At 36.1% G+C, this 22,309-nt stretch overlaps 2 protein-coding genes across 12 annotated transcripts in view; one reads left to right on the top strand and one right to left on the bottom strand.

The window, feature by feature from the left end:
- Positions 1 to 7,579, top strand: part of Hrb27c (Heterogeneous nuclear ribonucleoprotein at 27C) — a 39,725-nt gene extending 32,146 nt beyond the window's left edge. For 2 of the 4 annotated variants that reach the window (XM_077419166.1, XM_077419171.1), the window contains one exon: positions 4,834 to 5,100. In XM_077419166.1, the coding sequence (XP_077275292.1) occupies positions 4,834 to 4,967 (134 nt within the window). In that variant the 3' untranslated portion in view covers positions 4,968 to 5,100. Of the gene's footprint in view, positions 1 to 408; positions 2,200 to 4,833; positions 5,101 to 6,461 lie in introns of those variants that run through there. The other 2 variants (XM_077419169.1, XM_077419168.1) reach the window with 2 other exon arrangements.
- A 665-nt stretch (positions 7,580 to 8,244) lies between these two features.
- The window catches only part of LOC143904460 (uncharacterized), a 31,623-nt gene continuing 17,558 nt past the window's right edge, over positions 8,245 to 22,309 (bottom strand). Inside the window, exons 3-14 of one of the 8 annotated variants that reach the window (XM_077419161.1) lie at positions 21,913 to 22,016; positions 21,674 to 21,772; positions 21,211 to 21,309; positions 20,284 to 20,493; positions 15,032 to 15,229; positions 14,421 to 14,519; positions 14,067 to 14,165; positions 13,692 to 13,790; positions 12,495 to 12,590; positions 10,910 to 11,120; positions 10,224 to 10,400; positions 8,245 to 9,952 (exon numbers count right to left, since the gene is read on the bottom strand). In XM_077419161.1, the coding sequence (XP_077275287.1) occupies positions 9,870 to 9,952; positions 10,224 to 10,400; positions 10,910 to 11,120; positions 12,495 to 12,590; positions 13,692 to 13,790; positions 14,067 to 14,165; positions 14,421 to 14,519; positions 15,032 to 15,229; positions 20,284 to 20,493; positions 21,211 to 21,309; positions 21,674 to 21,772; positions 21,913 to 22,016 (1,574 nt within the window). In that variant the 3' untranslated portion in view covers positions 8,245 to 9,869. Of the gene's footprint in view, positions 9,953 to 10,223; positions 10,732 to 10,909; positions 11,145 to 12,494; positions 12,591 to 13,691; positions 13,791 to 14,066; positions 14,166 to 14,420; positions 14,520 to 15,031; positions 15,230 to 20,283; positions 20,494 to 21,210; positions 21,310 to 21,673; positions 21,773 to 21,912; positions 22,017 to 22,309 lie in introns of those variants that run through there. The other 7 variants (XM_077419159.1, XM_077419163.1, XM_077419162.1 and 4 more) reach the window with 7 other exon arrangements.

The raw sequence follows: 22,309 nt of genomic DNA on the forward strand, positions 1-22,309 counted from the left end.
GGATCAGCGCCATCGATACACCGGTCCATCCGGTATATATACGTTCCAGATGACCTTCTACTTTCTTTTTGCCGCTTCTGTTTTGCAATTACTTCACGCATTGCGATTCCCACCGTGCATTACGCGATCATGTGCGCACAATCGAAATACGACTGCGTCGACGTGCGAAAAATATTTCATTGAAAAAGTGATATATCGTGAATATAATTATATTTAAACGTGGAACGAGAATTTCTGACGCGTGCAAATTGACGCGTGCTCTTTATGCGGAAAGAAATTAACGAAATCGATATTGCGACAATTTTACGTATGCACGGTGTTCGCTGTCATTTAACGAGAACGAAATTACAGAGGTGGTCCACTGTTAAAAAATATTGATCGGATTCTTTGGATTTTCCATTGTCGCAGGCAATTCAGAAACGTATCGGAAACGGTGGAAACAAGCTTTTAATTAGTGCAGTGTTTTATGCGCGTCCCAACGTACATATCCCGCCATGTTCTCTCGAATCTGAGGCGTTCTACATAATAATTGGTATATATTGAAAACAGAGCTCTGTTGCGTTGGATATAATTTCTGCTTTTTTTTTAATAACGAATTCTTTCTCGCGTTACGGGAAAGTCTCAGTTTCGAGTTGGCCTGGTACTAGACATGTCAGCACTTTCAGTATGTTTACTTAAAGGTGATTTAATTCGCGAAGCTATACGTCCAAATTGAATACAGATTTACTTTGAAAGCTTCTTTTTAGTTTCTTTTTTTTTAGTTTCCTGATTTCGTAATTGAAAGATTTGTATCATTAGTGTTGACATGTTCATAAATCGAAGCTTAATCTCTAAGTACACTTAACCCATTAACCGGGCAGGCAGTTAAAATATTTCTCTGGCGTCCGTAATTTTAATGTGCGTATAATTTTTATACGGCAAAGATCGCAACATACGTAACATAGTTTCACATATTAATATGATACAATAGATATAATGGCACGTATGTAGATATAGATAGATATATATATATATACACATATAGATGACGAAATAATCGTCCAAAAGTGCATCGATATACAAATGGCACCAAAAAAAAAATATATACAATATATATATATTTTTTTTAACTAAATAAACTCAGGACAAATTTTTAGATAATACGATTTCTAATTTATAAGTTATTTGATATAGAGACGATTTGTGTATATTATAATAATGTACGATGTTGTTTTTGAATTCGTATATCACATTTTATCATACGTAAATAATAATTTTAGATAAGACTTAGATTATTAGGCTGCATTGAACATAGAATATATAATTACAGCGTTAATGTTACGAAAAGAAAAACTCGGTTAAAGGGTTAAATTAGGAGCTTCATAAGACCGTTCAGCCACTTGAAGTAAGACCATCCTCGAAGAGAAAAAGAAAACGCTCGAACCCTCTATCCACCTCTTTCTCTCTCCATTCTTCTCCCTCTTATTCCTCTTCTGTCTCATTTTGTACTATTCCTCGACCTTTGTACGAAACTCGCTCGAGAGTTTCCCTCCAGAGGAGTGGCACTCGAGGGAGAAAAGTGCATTTTCCAGAGATGAAACGAGTTCTAACGATCTTCCCTACCTTTTTTTTCCCCGCAGACGTCCTCCCGATCCCCAAATTCAAAAACGTCGAAACCGGAAGTCCGACCTTCATTCCCAACGGAGACGCAGCCCCTGGTCCCCAACGGTTCTCCTTGATCCAACATACGAATTACCATCCTTATAGACGCTAAAAAAAAAAACCCGTCGACGTCGTCCGAACAGGCCGAGAGAGAAACAGGTTTTCACAAGTGCGCGAGTAAAACGGGAAAGGGGAAGAGTGCGAGAGTGGCGGAAAGCGCAAGAGAATGCGAGAGAATGGGTGCAAGAGTGGAAACGCGCGCAACTTCCGGCCGGAATCTCCCCACATGCGCGTAACACACGTGCCGGTTGTATCTTCATAGTTTCGATTATATATTGCAATTTGTTAATTTTATAGCGGTGACTTTGAGCTCGTTTCTCCACAGCAATCGAGAATGGCGCGCAGTAAGATTACCGAGTAAGGATTAATTAATTAAATTAGCCAGAAGTAAGTGTGTCTCGGTTTTATACAGTAAGATTAACTAAGCCACCGTCACATATGTTAGCTGTACGATTTTTCATTATTAAGCTAACATTAAATTTTATCGCTTAACCTTTAGAGCGTAATATCTTTGTAGTAAGTCTTAAGGTGTGTCCCGCTTTTTTATGGATATACAATGTGTTATCTCTAATCGTGACGATGTTTCTATAATTGTCTTAAGTAATTAAACGTTAAAGGTATATAAGCCGTTAAACGCGATAGATCCATTTAACGCTTTTCAATTGCGAATGCTACGAGATAACAACCGAGAGACACGATGTCACTGTTACGCGGTCTTCGGGAAAATTTAATTTATTACAATCACTTTATTGTTTTTTTTTACGTATTATTTAAATTATTTAGTTTCTAGTTAGACAAAAGTGGGATAGAATATCACGATTATAAATTATTAATTAAATAGATTTAATTATTCGCTTCGCATTGCTGGGTTATAGTTTCAGAAAGTAACTTTTTTTTTTCAATTTGATGATACTTGACCGACATATTTTTCTCAGCGCAAAAACGTTAAAGATTGATAAAAGATAAGATTGAATTGGAAAGCGTTGAAAGAGAATCGATAAATCGTGATGACACTCCGGTTTTATGCCTGCCGTGAATGGATCGGTAAGGTCAGTGCGAACGAATTGACCTCGCTTTTCAGGCGTCCCTTTTTTGCAAATTAGTCACGAACTCTCGTCGCGATCCGAAACTCGTCCGGAGGTCCTAAAAAGCCGCCGCTATGATGCACGCTCGGATCTCTCGGATACGAAAGGAAGATGTGTGTGGTAGCCTCTTATACGAGATCTAGGTCGGTGATGTTAATTTAGCCCGTTTGCTCTCGAGTTTTCGAATTACCCTCCGTAAAACTCCATCCGTCCGTTCATCCATATCATCCACATCTGTCCACCCATCCAAGTATTCGTCTATTCATCTATCCATCCATTCAGTCATCCGTTATCTATTTGATCCATTCATTTATCTATCTATCCATCTATTCGTCCGCCCATCCATTCTGCGCCTCAGATCGTTTTAGAAGCGAGACATATGTTCTCTGATCCTACACAAAGCACCTTTAAACTGCTTACCTCGGATTTCACTTTTGCTCGCTCCAAATATCTTCCTTCTTCTGCCTTTTTTTTGTTCTTATTTTACTTTCTCACATTGCTACTTGTCGTCTCTGTGTATCTAATTATATATATATATATATATATATATATATATAGTTTTGATGGGACGTACCCAACCCTAACCTCCAATTCATCCACTACCTTACTCTTTCCTCCTTTGGACCAACGGTTTAACGTCTCTTCCGAAAGACGGAGCCCAGTTTTCTCCGCATCTTGCACGGAGGGGCGCGGTTTTTCGGAAAAAAACTTTTTCCATGTTACATGGCTCTAGTGGACTCGAACCTGGTTTCTCAGATTACGAGTCTGGCGCTCTACCACTAGACCACACCGCCGCCCTATCTGATTACATATATATGCGTTATATTCCAGGACTGTACATTTCAAAAAACGTAAACAGTCCCGGAACATACCTCTGGACCTACATATATATATATATATATATATATTAGATATTATATATATATATTATTGCAGAAAAGTTGGTCAGTTATTTATAAATCCAAGCAATTTAAATAAAGGCAATATTTTATTAAAGTTTTTTGCATTTCCTATTATTTATCTTTTTTTAAATTGATTCTATTTTAACAGATATATTTCTTTAAAAATAAAATCTTTATTAAAATTACGATTGGAAATCTGATGGTTTAACTTGTACAATTATTATCAACTTGCATAGCGTAATTTTCTCATATAAAGTGTTTATTTTTGCTTATATATCGCGAATCATATTTTTTAATTGTTTGTAAAGTTATCTGATTAACTTTACTTATATTCATTTTTCTGATTTTTCAGTAATATTGATTTCTAAAATTAAACCAAATATAAAATTCAACCAAAGCTATTTTTATGATCGCAATTAATAATAATAATAATAATAATAATAATAATAATAATAATAATAATAATAATAATAAAAAACACATAAGTTGTAATTATTATTTTATTATCAAATTGGTAATTACTTGATCTCAAATGTTTATCCAAATTATCGATTAAATTTGGAGTGTGTGAAAACTTTAGATTGCCCTGCTTAGTCTCCGTTCTCCGTTCTAACTTCTTTTCTCAGCTAATCCCGACACTCTTAATTCTTTGCAGTCCTATATCACGTTAAAAATATTACCGTATCTCCAAGCTGCTACAATATTCCGCAACAAAGGATACTTTTAACAACTTGGAAGTAACACAAACATGTATTTAATCATTTGAACTAACAAATCTAAATACACGAACCTTAATAAATTATTCAAATAATTAATTAGTTATTTATTAACGCTCAAATTTATATATCAGATTTACATTGGCGGCCAATGCATGTATCTACGAAGGATTTACACGCAATAGTAAAAGCATTGTATTACGAAAATTTTATCTATTTTCGATCACAATGATCAACATTCGTGATTCGGGTTGCAAAGAGTTAAGCTTCCATCGTTTTTCACGTGTCTCAGGTCTCCTATCGAGGATCAGTCTCTTGAGTTATTGTAGAAATAACGCGAGCCACTGCTCTGTTACCACCCTCTCCGATTACGTCCTCTTGCCACGTCCTGGCACGCAGTACTATGTTCTTTTATGCGATTCTACACAGGCGCCAGATATGGGTCGTCGTCGAGCGTTCCTGCTGCGCCAGGAACCGACAACTACGGCGGTGCCGGTGGGCCCCAAAGGGGTTACACAGGATCCACGTCGAGCACCAACAATTATCATCCTTATCGCCGCTAGAAGGAATAAGACAGAATCCCGGTCTCGGCTTTGGTTCCGAGATCACTTTCTTCCCCTCTTTGTTGCTAACGTATACACATTCGTATGCATACTTACTACTGAAATAGTTTGTAATAGAATACACCCGCCCTATTTTACTTTAAGTCTGCATTGGAGAAAAACTCGTCAAGAAAAAGGGATCGGCGTATGGTACTTCGTGGGACGACCGAGGGAGAAACAAGTGCGAACAATCGAAGAAGGCGCAACGTTGCTCGCCGCAAATTTACTCGACGTCGGCTTGTATAGGTGTATTCAACGGAGAAAAAGGGAGAAGATTTGCGGAAATCGCGACGGAAAACCCAGTTCGACGATACATCCGTTACGGCGGATCGAGCGGTCTCAAGTAGATTTAATATAAGGTTTAACACGACACTTCATTGATCGGTGCCACTCGCGAGGTCGTACGTGTCGAGATACTTTTATGTACGTGTAGCGAAGTGCCGATTGAAGTTTAAAATTGATTTTAGACCACTTGACTTTTTTGTCCCGAATACATCTCGCGCGCATCTAAAACGCGAATCGTTCGAGCTTTTGAACGAAGTCGAGAGAATGCACGGGCTTTTACAATTGAGATTAAACATTATAATTGCTATTAAAATTGATTTCTAAGAATTTTATATATATATATATTTTATATATATTTTTTTTTTACAAAAAGTTCAATTTTTTCTCCAGTAGAATAACATTTAATTCTAAACATTTGCAATACTGATAAATAGACTCGTGAGAACTTATCAATGATCTGTCATTAATATAGATATATATTTTTGGTAGGTTTAAACGTACAAAACTCTTACAGCGATTAACTTTTGTTTATATTATTTCTCTTTTTCACTATTTTGAAACGCGCGCGCACGTTTGCATGCCCTGCGTGTCCGGATTAAGCGACAGACAGCGAGCCTCGGCACCTGGATTTTGGAAGATGCAGATAAAGAACAAGCTAAACAGCTTGTGTGATTGTAACACGTTGATGCACGTTCACGGATTGGTTTACACGCAAGTTAGAATTGTACCGCGGACTAGCGTAAGAAATAGTAAAGCAACGCACCTCCTTATCCTTGCGTCCCCTTTATCGAAAAGTGTCGTAAAACAATGGAGGAAACAGTCAATCGGACGGATAACGAACCATCGACGGTCGTGTTGCAAGAATACACGACGGCTGTACCGTGGAAGACGGTATTTTTTTTCCTTTTATTTTTATTTACGTGCCGTACAGCTCGAGAGATCGACTCGAGGGCTCTCCATTAATTAGGTTTATTCTCAACGGCAGCGTTCATCCTACCGTGTTAAGTCTCTTCCGAGTTCTCTTTCATTTTCGTTTGCGGGCGGATCAGATTGTCGCTTTCTTCTCCACCCCCTTTTCGTGTTTCTTTTCAATTATTAATTGTCGCGCGCGCGACGACAGCGTTAGAATATGGAAACCTAATACTTTCTTTTTTTCGATTTCTGCCGTAGGGAGTTTATTTGCTAGACGTCCTGTTCATTTTACTGACTGGATGACGTGAGGCTTGTGGACTTGAGGTAAAAAAAAAAGTTAAAAGCGCGCGTCAAGTTTAACGCACTGCGAGCACACAGATGTGACCCCCGATCGTTCGACACGATCCTCTCGATATTTTTTTCCCCTTTTCTCCGTTTCGCGGTTAGTCTCGCTTTCAAAGTCTCAGAGCATCCGAGGAAATACACTTTTTTTCCGATTCTCACAATCAGTTAGATTAAAAATTATATTTACTTAGGGCAATTAACACTGTCGTCCGCGACGTTATTAACGAGAATGCAATAATGCATTCAGTTGCGTAATATCGATATTGTCAAATTATTTATTTGTTTATAGAATCGATTGTTTTTAAAACCCAGAGCGTATTCGTATATACAGAAATCCGGAGAAATGAATTAATCTGTGCGTTTCAATTTGAAAAATATATTGCATTTGTCTTAATACAGCTCTCTCGTCGTTATTTCAAGGCCCTATTTGCAAAGGCCCGTTATAACGAATGGAGCGCGAGCGCGAATTACCCTGCAGCAAAAAAATTGCGTAAGGTCAAAACGCCAAATGTATTTACTAAAAATCGCGATAGTGGTCTAAGGGATAAGAGTAGTGTTTTAGACACGGAGATACATTTATACGCATGTACACCTGTAAAATGTACTCGTCTGTAAAATAGGGGATGAGGAATATAGGGCCCCGACCGCGTGTCCTACGAGACACGCGCGTCGACTTATATTTCGTGATGCACCTGCGTCCCGGTACACGTACCTTCGCGCTGAATTTCGAAAAGGGATCCTGAAAATTTTTGTGACAACGAAGGAAGACACGCATTAGGATATACATTCGTGTAACGCGTCTTATTATAATATTAATTAAAGAGTTATAGAATAATACCCGTCGCGATACGACTGCTGTTGATGGCACCATCTCCATTTCTCTACTATTCGCCACTCTAATACCATATTATTGTTTATAGTATTTTGTTACATACTGTCGAACCAAGAAGCTAGCAACAGATGCATTCTTTTATAGCATAGAGTAATTGATATTCCATACGGATTAATAAACGTTCACATTTTAATAGAAACGCTTTGGAGTTGTCAATTATTTACGAATCACCCTATATATCACTTTGTCTTGCTCGACCTTCTACCTTGATCCTTTTTCCCTTCAGCTTGGTTTCTTGTTTGTAATTTTGGGAGTGAAAGCTGCGTTTTTTCTTGAAAATTTGAACTTATTTATCAAGACAAGTTATACCAAGTAATACCATGCGACTCTTTGCGGGTCGCGATGGCGAGACTCCCCAGGTATATGCCCGCCTAGCTCTCATCATCCGATGAGATTATCGGTGAGAGCGTCGATCGGGGCGATGAATATTGTTGTCGAATTTGTTTATATACTTGAGTCGGCGCGGTCGAACGCTCGCGAGAAAACGCGGTTAATTAGTGTGGTGCTATCTTTGGTAGGGGCACGCGCGGCCACCACACTTCAGTCAATCAATGGCGCTACAATCCAAGTCGAACCTCGGCCGTCTCACAATTTTTGAGATTTCGAAATAAGACTTTGTTTCCTGAGAATAAGGTTGTCAGCCTTGAGAAGGTCGGTTTCCTCTCCAAATACCATCATTCTGCGCCACGATCGCCACACAATACAACTTATTATAATAAGTATATGAATAATTTTAAAAACCTACGTTATTCTACACATCATATAATTTATATAATGTTTGCAACAATAACATATACGATGATATACAGAATACAACGATTTATTACATCAAGACGAGATATGTACATTGTTGTAAAATCGTACTTTCAGAAAGCAGCTTCGGAAGTCCATGATTTTTTTCTATAATCCATGCGGTAAGTATGTACTCACCTATATTTCATATTATCGCATTGTTAACAATTATTTTAATTTTGTGAGATAATTGAAAGTATAGACAAAATGCAGAAAAATTATTTTCGCACTTAATTATTTCTTGATAGTTTTTTTTATTATGTAGTTCTCATCAACGTTATAAAATTATGTAAGCTAAATGTGATAGAGAAGAAATTATTTGCTTTTCGCTTAAAAATTTATTATGTATTTGATTTTGTGTGTAATCAAAAGTTTTATATATATATATAACTTTTAATTTATACATATAATTCTGCAAAAGATGAAATTACGCGCGTACAATGTTATCGTTCGTAGTTAGATCTAAATTTGTAAGTTTCAGATATGTAGATTGTCTCTCTTTCTCGAGAACCGTGCGATAATCGCTATGGATTTTACATTACATTCCTTATTCGAGGTCTAATAGGTCTAATCTAATAAACTGTTATCACATCGAAAGCCCTGCAAAATTTACTCTCACACTTACTCTATGCGTTATTAATATTATTCCGAAAAGTCTGTACATTCGATTGTTACTTTGATTTTACAAATGTATCGCTCTTTCGATGGCTTCTGTGTACTAACTGTACTTTTGTTTCTACGAATTACGGAGGCGCTTCTCTATAAAAGAATCGCGAAAGTAAAACGGAAACGTGATAGTCCGCCTGAATTAAGATTAGCTTAGGACGGCTTGGTTTCGTACGTATAATTATTCAAATACTCCATTTTAAGTATTTCTCTTTTTGCACATATTATTTGTATATAATTCAAATATCTTCTTCACCGTTGTCGCGTCATGTAAATGATATTTAACCCAGCGACGAGATATAACAGGTCTATAGACTTTTTTAAAGTGAGTAACTCTAAAGTGAAGCTACTGTATATGTAATTATAATCTTCAATCAACTTGTCTAGAATACGATAGGATAAGATTATACAATCTTCCTGGTCCAAAAATTTGTGAATAATTTATTATGAATTTTATTTTCTTTTAAATTTTTTAATTACGTGATTTTTTACACAATAACACCGACAGATTAATTTTATTTATGACGGAGTCTTACTTTGAGTTAAGTTCGAACGTTTTTCTTTTTTTACTAAAAAATTTGCGAGTATTGATGTAAACTCGTCGAATTATATGTCTGAAATTTTATAAAGAAAAATTCTTATTCTCTCGAAATTATCTATGACAGCTATAGCTTTGCCATAAAATTATATATTTGTTATTTGGGTCCTAATAATTTGGCGTAACATTACGTATCATTGATGGTATACAAAAGGCATTTATACAATCGTACATACTTTTTTCTTTTCCTTTCTCATAAATTCTTCGTTAATGGCATTCGCCAAGTTCGTTGAACTCTCCTCATTACATTGCAAGTAAGCTTTTAATGAGAACAGCTATTATATCGTAAATTACAATATCCATTCCTTACATTTTCATATATCATATGTGTGTGTGTAGAATTAACGTGTGAGCACTTGGCACTTGTAAATATTCACGTGATGGAGCATTTGTGACATCGTTGTCCTTTCGATTTCTTACCGTCGTCTCCCTGCTCCACCTGTTCGCGAATGGAATCTGCAAAATGGGTGAAAGCAAATAGAATCTCTTTGTTGGAAAATCTATTCAATATGAAATTCAATCTTATAGACATATCACGCGTATTATTATTATCTCTATAAACGCCAGTGGCGCTGTAGTCCATTGTTATCTTCGTGGATAAGGGATATTTTTATTGTGCACGGCAAGAAGTTTGTTGAGATAACAATCAAATAATAATAATAATAATAATAATAATAATAATAATAATAATAATAATAATAATAATAATAATGAAATGAATTTATACCAGCAACTGCTTTCTTGTCCACCGCTGATAAAGCTTCACAGAGCTCTTTTATCAATGGTATGTCTGGATTCAATCCGGAGGCCCAGATCATTAACATTCGAAATCCGTGCTCCTTGTAACTCGAGGGACCTACAATTGAGGCTTTATCGTCCTTTTCATAAAGCTGCTCTAGACGCACTATAGAAATATCGAGGTACAAATTCTACACGTATATGTATATAATCCGTAATTAATTTTGTGTTAGTCATTTTATCATACGTTCCCAGGTAGCAGGATGACGTTTAAAGACGTCTTATTGACTTTAGAGACATCATTAAAAGGTTATTAATACGTCATTTGAAGTCACTCTGCTACCTGGGTTGTGATATAATGTATGATGTATATTTATTATTATTTTCCGAATTACTATTTTGCGAGTAACGTATATTTACTTTTGTATCTCGATGGATTGGTATAAATCTAAGTTTTCAAATGATTGTGTTTTTCCATCTTTAACACACACTGAGTTCTAAAATTTTTAAATGTGAATTTTAATTAATACCTTAAAACTAATGATGTAAAAATTGTAAAATATGCATCAATATGTATGAAAATCGCAGAGATGTATGATAAATAATTATCATATCGATCGATGTGTCTTAAGAAATAATTATGAGAGTCTATAACGACTCATAATACCGATTTACCTGTATACTGATGCTCGATAGCTCTGATCTGCTCGGGGGTGAAAGCCCAATGAAAGGCCAACTTTTTCCAGTCTCCAGGTGCCATTTGCTTGTAGGCCAATTTCCATAAAACGGATCGAACTTGCTCCGTGAGGCGGCCGTTGTTGCTGGAGATACTGCCACCGCGCGATCCTTCCCTCCACCATCTTCGCGCCGGAGTCAGCTCTCGGACCTCCTTGTCAGAATTCGAGATTTTCTGAATTTCAGTTTTTTGTTTTTATTATCCGACTTTAATTTAATGTGTGTATAACAAATAGAGCATGCGTGGTGACTGACAGTAAAACGTATATTTATTGTTATTTAAATTTAAGGTATTCCTTTTACGGAGGAGCGTATTTTGTAGGCGCTTAAATAGGGCCTCAGCAAACTCTTGTATATTGCATTAAACTTATATAAAATCAAGTCATAATTGATTATTATGTTTAATTATAAGAAAAAAGTAAAAATATTATGTGTATTTAGAAATTTTTCATTTTTCGGTAAATTTTACTGTCAGAACAATATGGCAACGCTGCGCTTTTCAGGGCGCCGATTGTAAAATGTGAAGTTGATAACATAAATGTCAATGTAAGTGTCAATTTCATTAATCAAAGAATATTGTGACATTTTCTTTTTATCAAAGAGAAATTTTATAATAATAATGAGTGATAAAAAACATAAAGTGAGGAGTAATTTGAGCAAAAATAAAGGACAATTTTTTGGATTATTTTTTTTTTAAACATAATAAATAGTTGATAATAAACCGTACGTGAGATGAACTGAAGTGTGACATGAGCGCACAGCGTTGCCAAATAATTCCTTGAAAGTCGCCATTAAAAATATTCATCTATAATAAACCACATTTAAAATCAACTTGTAACATAAATATTTTGTTTAAATATTCGGTGACTCTGTATTTTTATCGGCACTATCGAAAATATAGATTTTAGCGAATGAATGTGTGTGTGTGTGTGTGTGTGTGTGTGTGTGTGTGTGTGAGTGTGTGTAGCGCAGTTAATATTTAATATCTTAAGATATTTGATAAACAAATTATTACATTGAAATATGGAAAATAGACTTTTTCGATAACGTCACATATAAATATCGAATTTTCAAAGTCATAATTCTTCTTTATATGTTCGGTAATGTGGTTTAATTTTTTTTGGCGTAAAGATATGCATTTTAACTTTCTCGTACCAAAAAATCAGTTAATTCTTAAGACTTTGGTGTCATGAAAGGAATACCTTAAACTCGCATCAAATTCATGCTTTTTATTGGAACAATACCTGGAGCAATATATAAAATTTCCGTGTGAGTGAATATATAATAATTTAATAGAAAAATAAAGAGCGCGCCACAAGCAAACTAAACAAATTTAAATTGAAAATTGAAAATTTTTGCGATTAAAATATGTGAGATACTACGTCATATTGGGTATTTTGTTTAACATTATCGAAATTTCAAGGTTTGTAAAAGTAGCTTACGGCGTCTAAGGCCAGGAGGTGAAATAAGGACAGGCGAACGACAATAAACGAAATTCTTATAACTACGGCGGATGTGTGCCTACCGGGGTCGGATAATCCAATCTGGCGGTCTTAATGATCATGTCGACGATGGCCGTGAAACTGCCCCTCGCTGCGATGTAAAGTGGCGTCCGGCCGCTCTACGAACATCAGGATAAACTTCGGGTTAACTTTATTATCGAGTTCGCGACGGTTGCCGTCAGTCTGATGGCACCCGTATCGCGTTAACCGCAGCGCGACTGGATCAGGGGATTAAGGCGTTCGGAGCTTTCTGCAAATAGCGCAAGTCAATTCCCCGTGGCACGTGTCGCATTGTCGACGGAATCAACCTCCTCTCTTCCCCATTCCGCCTCGTGCTGTGCACGCGCGACAGACTTTTCGTCCGATGTGTTAATTAAGGGTGGGATGTTATATTATTGGAGCTGTGTGATGTCGTGAGATTAAATCTTTTATCCTTTTGCAGCGCTTCTCCATGCAAAGCAAAAAGTTGTAAGAAACAAAATATTGAGAAAACTTAAGTCGTTAAAGTTCTTTTTGTTATTTTGCATTATTGTTCAAATTAATGCTTTAATAAACGACGAACGTACATGCGAATTCTCATCATGTTTCTAGTTCTTTATTTTGCTAGTATACTTTCATTAATTTTATCAACATTTTTATACATACTTGCTGCTATTTGATTTCTATTTTTATTACTATTGTCAAGATTATTGTAGCTATTTGTTTATGTGGAACAATAATTCTTAATAAACGATAACGTTATTGAATTACTTGATCGAATTTTAAGCATTGCAACGTAGGAGGTCATTATTAAAGCAGATCTGTTAATTAAGGGACATTATCAAAGAATGCAATAATATACAAAGAGTATTTAAGAGTTATTTTTGAGCTTGTAACAATATTTCAGCGCTTCTTTTGATTTACGGAGATTTAATTAGATTGCCTTTTTAACTAGTTGTTATGTCTTTGGAACCTTCTTTCGCATCATAAGAATTACGACTTAACTTGTCAATTTAGTGATTAGTTTATAAGTAACGTTTAATTGATTATTGAATAATTTGTGCTCGATTATAATTCTACCGTAGATCAAGCTCTAAATTCATGGCATAGCAATTTATTCAGTAAAACGAGACAATGTTGGAATATAAACGGATTTAGTTAATTATATCGTCAAAGGATATAACACGATAATATCCAATTTTCTCAATTATTACGGTACAATACTTGGATGGTATATTTACCTGTTCTTTCTGCTCGATATTCGCGCCTGCTGCAAGAAGTAATTCGCAGATATCCGTATGTCCCATCTCGGCCGCGATATGTATGGACGATTGGAGCCTCTGAAGCAAATCGATAGGAAACAGAAAAATTAAACAATCCTATTACAAGTTTTCCGATATTGATAGAGTGTGATTGTAAAAATTTCATTTTCAGTCTGGAGATTAGCAAGCGTAATATTGTTTGCGTAGAGTGAAATAAGTTTATGCAACCTTATTTCTCATGGCATTGATACAATGATTATTAGGAGTTAAATTAATTAAAATTATAATAACATAATATAATAGGTATAATGAAAAGGAATTAAATACACAAAATGTAGTCCACGTTTCACATACCGAATTCAAACAATCGAGATCGACGCCTTTGTTAATTAATATCTCTACCGTTTCTACTTTGTTGTTTTGGCAGGCCAGATGCAAAGGTGTATTACCGTTCTGCAACAGATAACGGAGAAAATTCATACGATCCGTTCGTACGTTTTTTTCGCGGTGGAATTAAATTCTTTCGCGTCCCTTTTTCTTTTTGCTAATTAATATTGGTCATCGCATCACGATTGCGTGCCTGCGATCGAACGTCGAGATATTTCTGTGCGCAATAATGCATCGACAATATATTGCTATCCATCGTTATAAAAGCAACCAGTCTCGGGACGGATTATACTATTTGGAAATAACGAGATATATCTGTACCTTACACTGCTTGTTAAGATCGGCCCCGTGCTGAATCATGGAGTCGAGTATTCCTTTACATCCCTGGCTTGCGGCGACATGAAGGGGAGTAAAACCCTCCTGGAGATAGTTGATACAGATTAATCATACGAAATAACGATCCGTGATATGGAATACGCGACACAAGATAATGATACGTTGTTATATACAATGATACTTCGTTTCTACGAATTATGCCGATTCATCCAATCGAATATGAAGAAGCTATCGCTGAGTAGAAACATAAATTTGTTATAGAAGTTATTCTAAATTTTTTTAAGTTATTAAAAAAAATTAATATTAATATTTTATAATTGTTGAAAATACAGATTTTTATACGTGTAATTCTGTTTATCTAATCATTCCCTTTTTACCTGTCGTTTAACTCTTTGTTGTAAAAATTTTTCTGTAAACATACTTTGCTGAATTTTAGTATATGAGGATTTTTAGGGTTGCACAAATCTCTAATTGCAAATCTGAAATCGAGATTTAATTAATGGCTGATTCAATAAATAGAAATAGATGTCTTCAAATAGAGACACTATATACATATGCAACCAAGGGTCAAATGGTCGCTCAGCTATTCAATTTACCGCGTCGAATAGCTCGGTGTTCGCTCCAGCCTTTAATAATAATTGCGCGATCCCTGTGTGCCTCGTTTTGGTAGCTACGTGAAGTGGGGTATTGCCATCGTTATCCTGGGCGTCTACATTCGCTCCTAATCCTATAAGGGCCTCAACCGCGTCCAAGTGTTCCTTAGCGCAAGCACAGTGCAACGCCGTTTGTCCTTTCTGGAAATAAATCCAGATTTATGTATTAGGAGAAGTTCAATCAGTGCTTGAACGGGTAAATATTTAGAATTAGGACCCCACTTCCGATGACCTTGAATTCCTCCCGAGTAACCTGCAAATGATTTTAGTTGGGGGTCGCTTTTTATTGAAAAGTTATTAACAAATAAAGTTTGAAAAATATAACAGCTATTTTGAGTATTAGAAAGGATAAATGTCGAAATAGTTCACGCATATTATACACTTTCCACGCGAAAATTTTTTCGGCGTATAGATTAGTGACGCGCTTTAAAAGTATTTAAGTGTTTAAAGCGCGTCAACTAACCTATGTAGCCACAAAAATCGTAATGTGTGAGCCCTGCTTTAACGAAAATCACAACTTTTATAAAGCAGGGTATACACATGTGTGTGTGTGTGCCCTGCTTTAACGAAAATCACAACTTTTATAAAGCAGGGCACACATTATGATTTTTGTGGCTACATAGGTTAGTTGACGCGCTTTAAACACTTAAATACTTTTAAAGCGCGTCACTAATCTATACGCCGAAAAAATATTTTGCGTGGAAAGTATATGCGTGAACTATTTCGACATATATATTAGTCATTTATGCTTTCCAATACTCAAAATAGCTGGTATATTTTTCAAACTTTATTTGTTAATAACTTTTTAATAAAAAGCGACCCCCAACTAAAATCACTTGCATGTTACTCGGGAGGGTGTCCTTGACAATACATATATGTCAAATTCAAGGTCATCGGAAGTGGGGCCCTAATTCTTAATATTTACCCTTAAACGACTTTGAATTGTAATTATAAAAAAATATCGCGATTATCATAATTTTCCCATATTTACGATATAGGTCACTCTCATGAACTAGCACTGACACATATGCATTAATCATTTTCAAAACCAAAAGAACTTTTTAAAAATTACTTAAAGTTTTTATTCGAACAATAATATTTGTGTAAGAGAAAATACAATACCCTCGAATAACACGATTAATTGGTTCCGTCTTATTAAATACCACATGTTATTCGAGACTTGGAAATCATACAATTTTAGAGATCACGTTTCGTGCCATGCTGTTATGTATGGAAAACCGTGCAATTCAAGACTCCAGATCGACAATGAAATTGGGAATTTGGTTTCAAAGGATTATCTAAAAAAAACTTTTAAAAAGTAGGGTTGTTACAATTTTTTTACCGCGTTTTTCGAGACGCCGTGCAATTCCAAGTACTGCGTTATTCGAGGGTCACCTGTATTTTTATATAACATATTCTTCATATTTTTTGCAGTTAGTGATGGAAAAACATGTTATTCCATGTTTCTCTTGTTTTGCAGAACGTTTATTTCAACTAATAAAAACAGTGTAAATTTTTAAAGTAATATTTTTTTCGTAAATATCCATGAACCATATTGATTATTATTACAGTGTACAAACTTTGGACAGGATATTAAAAACAGCTGTTTGAAACTTCTGAATGTAATAGTTTTAGTTCTAAGAATGTTTCGTTTTTCTTTGTCAGATATTATCCATTACACTCGTTACACTTATGATCTAACATTATGCAACATCGGAAATGAACTCGACACGAATTCACGTCGTCAGAGTTATCTACAACGATGCCTATCAATCTTATTTATAGAGAAAGGAAGTAAAGGAACTCTTTTTTTTATTTAAAGAAACTTTTGGCGGGAGTTTTTGTCTGTAGCGATGCTACCGGCATTACAATGCTTATAATGGAGTTGCTAAATATCTTATCATTGAAACATCTTTTAAATTCGTGTCGAATCCATTTCTGATATTTTCTGTTACTACATATAACAGATTATCAAATATATCAATATTGCAAATTATGATTATTTAATATTGAATAAATGTTACATTCGAATATATTTCAATCTGACCAATTTGATAATAAAATTATTAAAACTGATAAAGGAATCTCTATTTAATACATATCACGAAATGATATAGAAAGACGATTATTAATTGGATTATTAGAAAATATTGATATATAATTATCTTTATCCAATAGATATCTATGAGATATTTTCTTTTCCTTAATACAATAGATATTTTCAAAAAGATGAAAACTTAATAGATATCACGAGATTATAGAAATTCGATTTGACATTAATTGGATTATTAGAAAATGTTGAGAAAATAAATGCAATTATTTTTATCCATTATTATTTCAATAGGTCTTACAGCTTTTCTTAGTCGGCATCAAATAGATATTTTTGAAGGGCTGGAAGTAACTTATATTATCACGAAATTATCAAGATTTGACGATTATCAATTATATTATTATTAGAAAATATATTGATACGCGATTATATTTATTCATAATTATCCCAATAAATTCTATGGCTTTTCTTAACTAGCATCAAATCGATATTTTCAAAGGAACGAAAAAGCGACCGATTGCCCAAAGAATGATTAACCGACGCGGCAAGCCGCGCGGAATGTAAAGACGGAGGTGGAACGTTCGCGCCGTGCCTATCTCAGGGAAATTAGAATTCCGCGTGTGAGGAGAATCAAGAAGGGATACGCGAGTAAATTGAATGAGAAGGCACAAGAGAATCCGGGATACGGGGAAGTGAGAGTCTGTTTACAAAGGCTCCCGTAAAATGTACTCAAGCCGACGGTTGGTCGAGTTTCACATTGCAGTTCGCGCGGGGACCATCCTCGGGGGATTGCGCGCTTGCCTCTCGATAAGGACACCAACACTATGGCAGTCGACAACAACCGGGGGCAGCAGAGAGACCCACTTTCCCAGGATTTAAAACAAGAGAGGAAGAGAGGGAGATGCTCGCTCGCGCTCTGACCTACCTGGCGAGCGCGCGTGTGTGCTACATATATCTATCGACTACACACGCGGAAATCCGAGCGCGGTTCCTCTTGCCGCCGCGGCGTTAAACGAACGGTCGATTGTTCCTGTCGATAAATTATAAATATCCCCTTTTGTGTCTTCATTCGCCCAGCGATCGATACCGCACTGCTCCATGGCCGAGCCACCGTGCTATTATTCTCGTACAATTTTTGACGCGTTTTCGCTGTTTCTCGGACATGCGAGATATTTAATTTTGTCATCGCCCGCATAAAATGCGACGGAGAGAAGGAGACATTTATTATTATTACATTCCCGTGTGCGAGCGAGAGAGTTTAATATATCGCGATAGGATAATTTATAATATAGCAAGCAAATAATAATATAATATATAGCTTGATATAATTATTATAATTTATATCAAGTCTGCTATATAATTCGGCTTCGATCGTCAATCTTTATTACGCACATGGTTGCTTGGCTCCAATATTCGAGCGAAATATTTCGAAAGAATTTCATCTTCTCCTCCGTTTTACGTTTATCGAGCTACGTTTTTATGTATTCCTTTATAACACACCTCCCCGATGTTCAAAAGGCCAGGACTCAACAGGACTCTTAAGCATGTCCCAAACGTGCTCGTAGGGATGCTAACAAGTGTATATACGGTATTCTCTGGGTATCGGCAAGCAGCTTGAGATGTCCCAGGGATTGCCCGCGTCACGCGTCAAAACTGATCCCGCGCGGATTGTAGACAGATGTTTATCGTCGCTTCGGCACATGAATAAAAGCTATATAGGAGACCCGCATCTACCGGAAATAGCGAGAAGAGAGAGAGGGAGGGAGGTAGGGAGGGAGAGAGAGAGAGAGAGAGATGGACACGCGAGGATTGATCGCACGAATGATTTATTGGGGAACTGGCGTTGCCAGGAGATAACTGATTCCAGCGGTTATTTCCCTCTTCTGAAAATCCGTTTTATATACGATCCCTGATGGATACATCAAATTATTATTAGCTCGAGGATAATGAATTTTTATTTGCTCGGACGTTGCGGCTAATTGGGCGCTGCATCGAGTTGCTAAATTGAACGCGTCACTCGCGCTAAATCGAACAAACATATCACCTTACTTTCAACCTGCCTGTGCGCAACAATTATGATTACATCGAAAGCGTCGCATTTACATTAAATGCACTCTCTTCCGCATTATTTTACAAATAATTAATAATTTTTTGGCTTTTAAAGGCGAAATTATGTTTCAAAATGTTGTTGCAGACAATTAGTTCGTGATTTTCGAGCGAAGGACGGGATGCATAAAATTGTGCACAATTCATGTATATGCAAATACTTTCTGAAAGAGATAACTAATTAATAATTTATGACAGCGAATTGTGTATACACAGTCGCGAATGCATTTCCTATGCGGAATTTACGCAGGAGAATTTACTTTTGACTGGTGGTGTTGTTACATGAGAGAACTTTCGCGAGCGAAGTTCGGGCAACCAAGATGTTAATCGATGGACGGATGTGGACCGGGTATTCCTTTCGAAATATATACAATGTATATACCGAAATACATATATGTATACATTGGGGCGAAATTTGGTGGGAATGTGGGAATCAGATTTCCGGGTGTGGAATATCTCATTGCAACGCGAAATTCGAGAAACTGAGGTCGGAGCATGCCCGTATTGCGCGAGAACCTGTATTGGTCCATTTCGGTATGCACGCGATGCGCACATTGATATATTCAATCTTGTCGATCTCCAATTGGGACGAGATAAATTAGTCATCGTTTGTCATCTGGTTATTTATTGGTTTAACTTTTATAAAAATTATGGAAAGTATTTTCCCTTTGATTACGATTAAATTTAATTCAAACCATCAATATTTTAATATATGTATATATCTTTTTCTAACTTATTTTATTGACAATATAACTATCGAGGTAGTGACTTCTCGAGCTCCTTTGACGTCGGGTAGAATCCGTTTTATTTTCGAACAAAACCTGTTTCCTTTATATCTTTAACGTCAAATTTTTGAAAGCTCGTCTTATTGCAGTTTCTGCAGAAACCAACGAAAAATAAAATGATCTTTTGTTAGAAAATTGAAATACTGTCTTAAACTTGTAAATTATTTTTTCTGCAAAATGCGAACATGCCGGCGTATTCACGTGTGGTAAAAATTGAAGTGACATACCGTAATCAAAGGGATATTCCCGCTTACCTTGTCCGTGGCGTCCAGCACGATCCGCGGGATATTTGCAAGCGCCGTGATTACCGCGGGATGTCCTCCGGTGATGGCTGCATGGTGAAGGGCAGTCGCCCCGGTGTTGTCGGTGGCCTCGCCGTTTAACGATTCCACCGCTTCCGCGAGGTATTCCACCACGGCTACGTTGTTGCCGCGAGCACCGCACATTAGGAGTGTGTACTGTTTCTAAACAGAAAGAAAAAAAATCTGTTGTTATATATGCGCTGCAAATAAGGGAGGACTTCCCCGCGAAGGAGAATTCGCTACACCGCGCCGTAAATGCTTCTCGTAATTTCAATCCGTAAAGGAATCCCCGCGGTTGCCTTCGCACAAACATCGCGCATTCTTCTATGATTCTCTCACTTTCTTCGCATCGGCACGCGCATGATAAAATTCTACGCGACGTGCCGGAGGGGCGCGATGAAAGCGTGCGCGCCTAATATTTAGGACCGATGCCAATATCAATATTGACACGTTATTGATTTCAACCTCGCCGCGATTTCCCGGTGACTTATTTCAATTTTTTCCACAATCTCCGCGAGATTTCTGTGTTTCGGTATTATTTTTTACTACACAATGTTTGCGATCAATAAACTCCAATTAAACGTATACGATTTGATCCCGTACGATATGTGTTCTGTAAATTTACGTAACGGATAAATTTTTTTGCGTTATTTGAATAAAGTTTTCTCGTTATCTAAATAAAGTTTTTTTGTGCGTGATTATTATCGCAATATTCCGCGCAACTTTTCCATATATAATACTTAACTTTCTCAACGAGTCTCGACATTTACGAAGTCGTACTTCAAAGTTCAAAGTCGTATTACGAAGGAACAGCTTGAATCTACTTTTACGTGAAAATATTTAATGAAGCGATTGTTAAGCGATTTTTGAAGGTTATACCTTGTTGATCGCAGATACGTTTGCCCCGGCATTTATCAGCATCTTCACCGCGTCTCGGTGTCCGAGTTGGGCGGCCATATGTAAGGGTCGCATTCCATACTTGAAAGAGAAATGAACAGCTCGAATCGGAAATTAATGTTTGACGCGAGGAATTTCATCAAGTTGGTCGCCGGTTAGATTAAAAATTCCGAAAGAAGTGTCGCACCAAAAAACATATTTAATGTTTCGTAATAAAGTAACCATTTATCAATCGGCACGTTCACATTAATTTCCTGTATGAAAGCACTCGACGATATTAAATCTTAGAGATTCCATTTGTTTTTAACGTGCAAACGTTTTTCTCTTTCACGAGAAAATGTATTTTATTTTGCTACCTCAATTTACAGTTATTTCTTAAATGAACCTTTCTCTCTTTATGATAGATTATAATTAAAAGAAGAAGAAGAAGAGAGATGTGTCATACCTTATCTCTTGCTTCAATATCGCATTTAGCTTGTATCAGCATTTCAATAATTTCTGTGTTTCCTTTACACGCTGCCCAATGAATCGGAGCACGACCATACTGAGAAAGATTTTTAGTAATAAATATATTAGAAGCGCTTGCCGCTTTTAATAAATCTTGTTAAAAAAGTCGACAAATTGAACGACAAATGGTGTTTTATTATGTATTTTTGTTTTCGGAGTATACCTTTAGTGACTTACATTATTCCTGGAATCTACGTCGACAGGCTCCTTAAGCACTTTGCGAACGGCGTCCGCTTCGTTCTTTATCACAGCCTCGTGTAGAAGAAGATCATTCTTAAGAACTGAGAAAAAAGAAACGCAATATAGAAAATAGATATAAAACGTAGAATAAAAAAGATGTTATTTAAAAAATATGTACATCGTGAGATAACAGTCGATTTTTAAAGTTAAACGCTTATTAGTTAAAAATATAAAGAATAATTATGTGTAACGAAACATTATTATTATTATACCATTTTATATATCAGATTTTGTAATAATAATATACATAGTCATATGTATTATAATTATATATTATGACAACTACAAATTGGTGCTAGTCTTTGACATCAAATCTTTTGTATGGGAAAGCGTG

Source organism: Temnothorax americanus, unplaced genomic scaffold, assembly GCF_048541705.1.
Source record: "Temnothorax americanus isolate GAGA-0224 unplaced genomic scaffold, ASM4854170v1 Scaffold52, whole genome shotgun sequence".
Taxonomy (NCBI): Eukaryota; Metazoa; Arthropoda; class Insecta; order Hymenoptera; family Formicidae; genus Temnothorax; species Temnothorax americanus.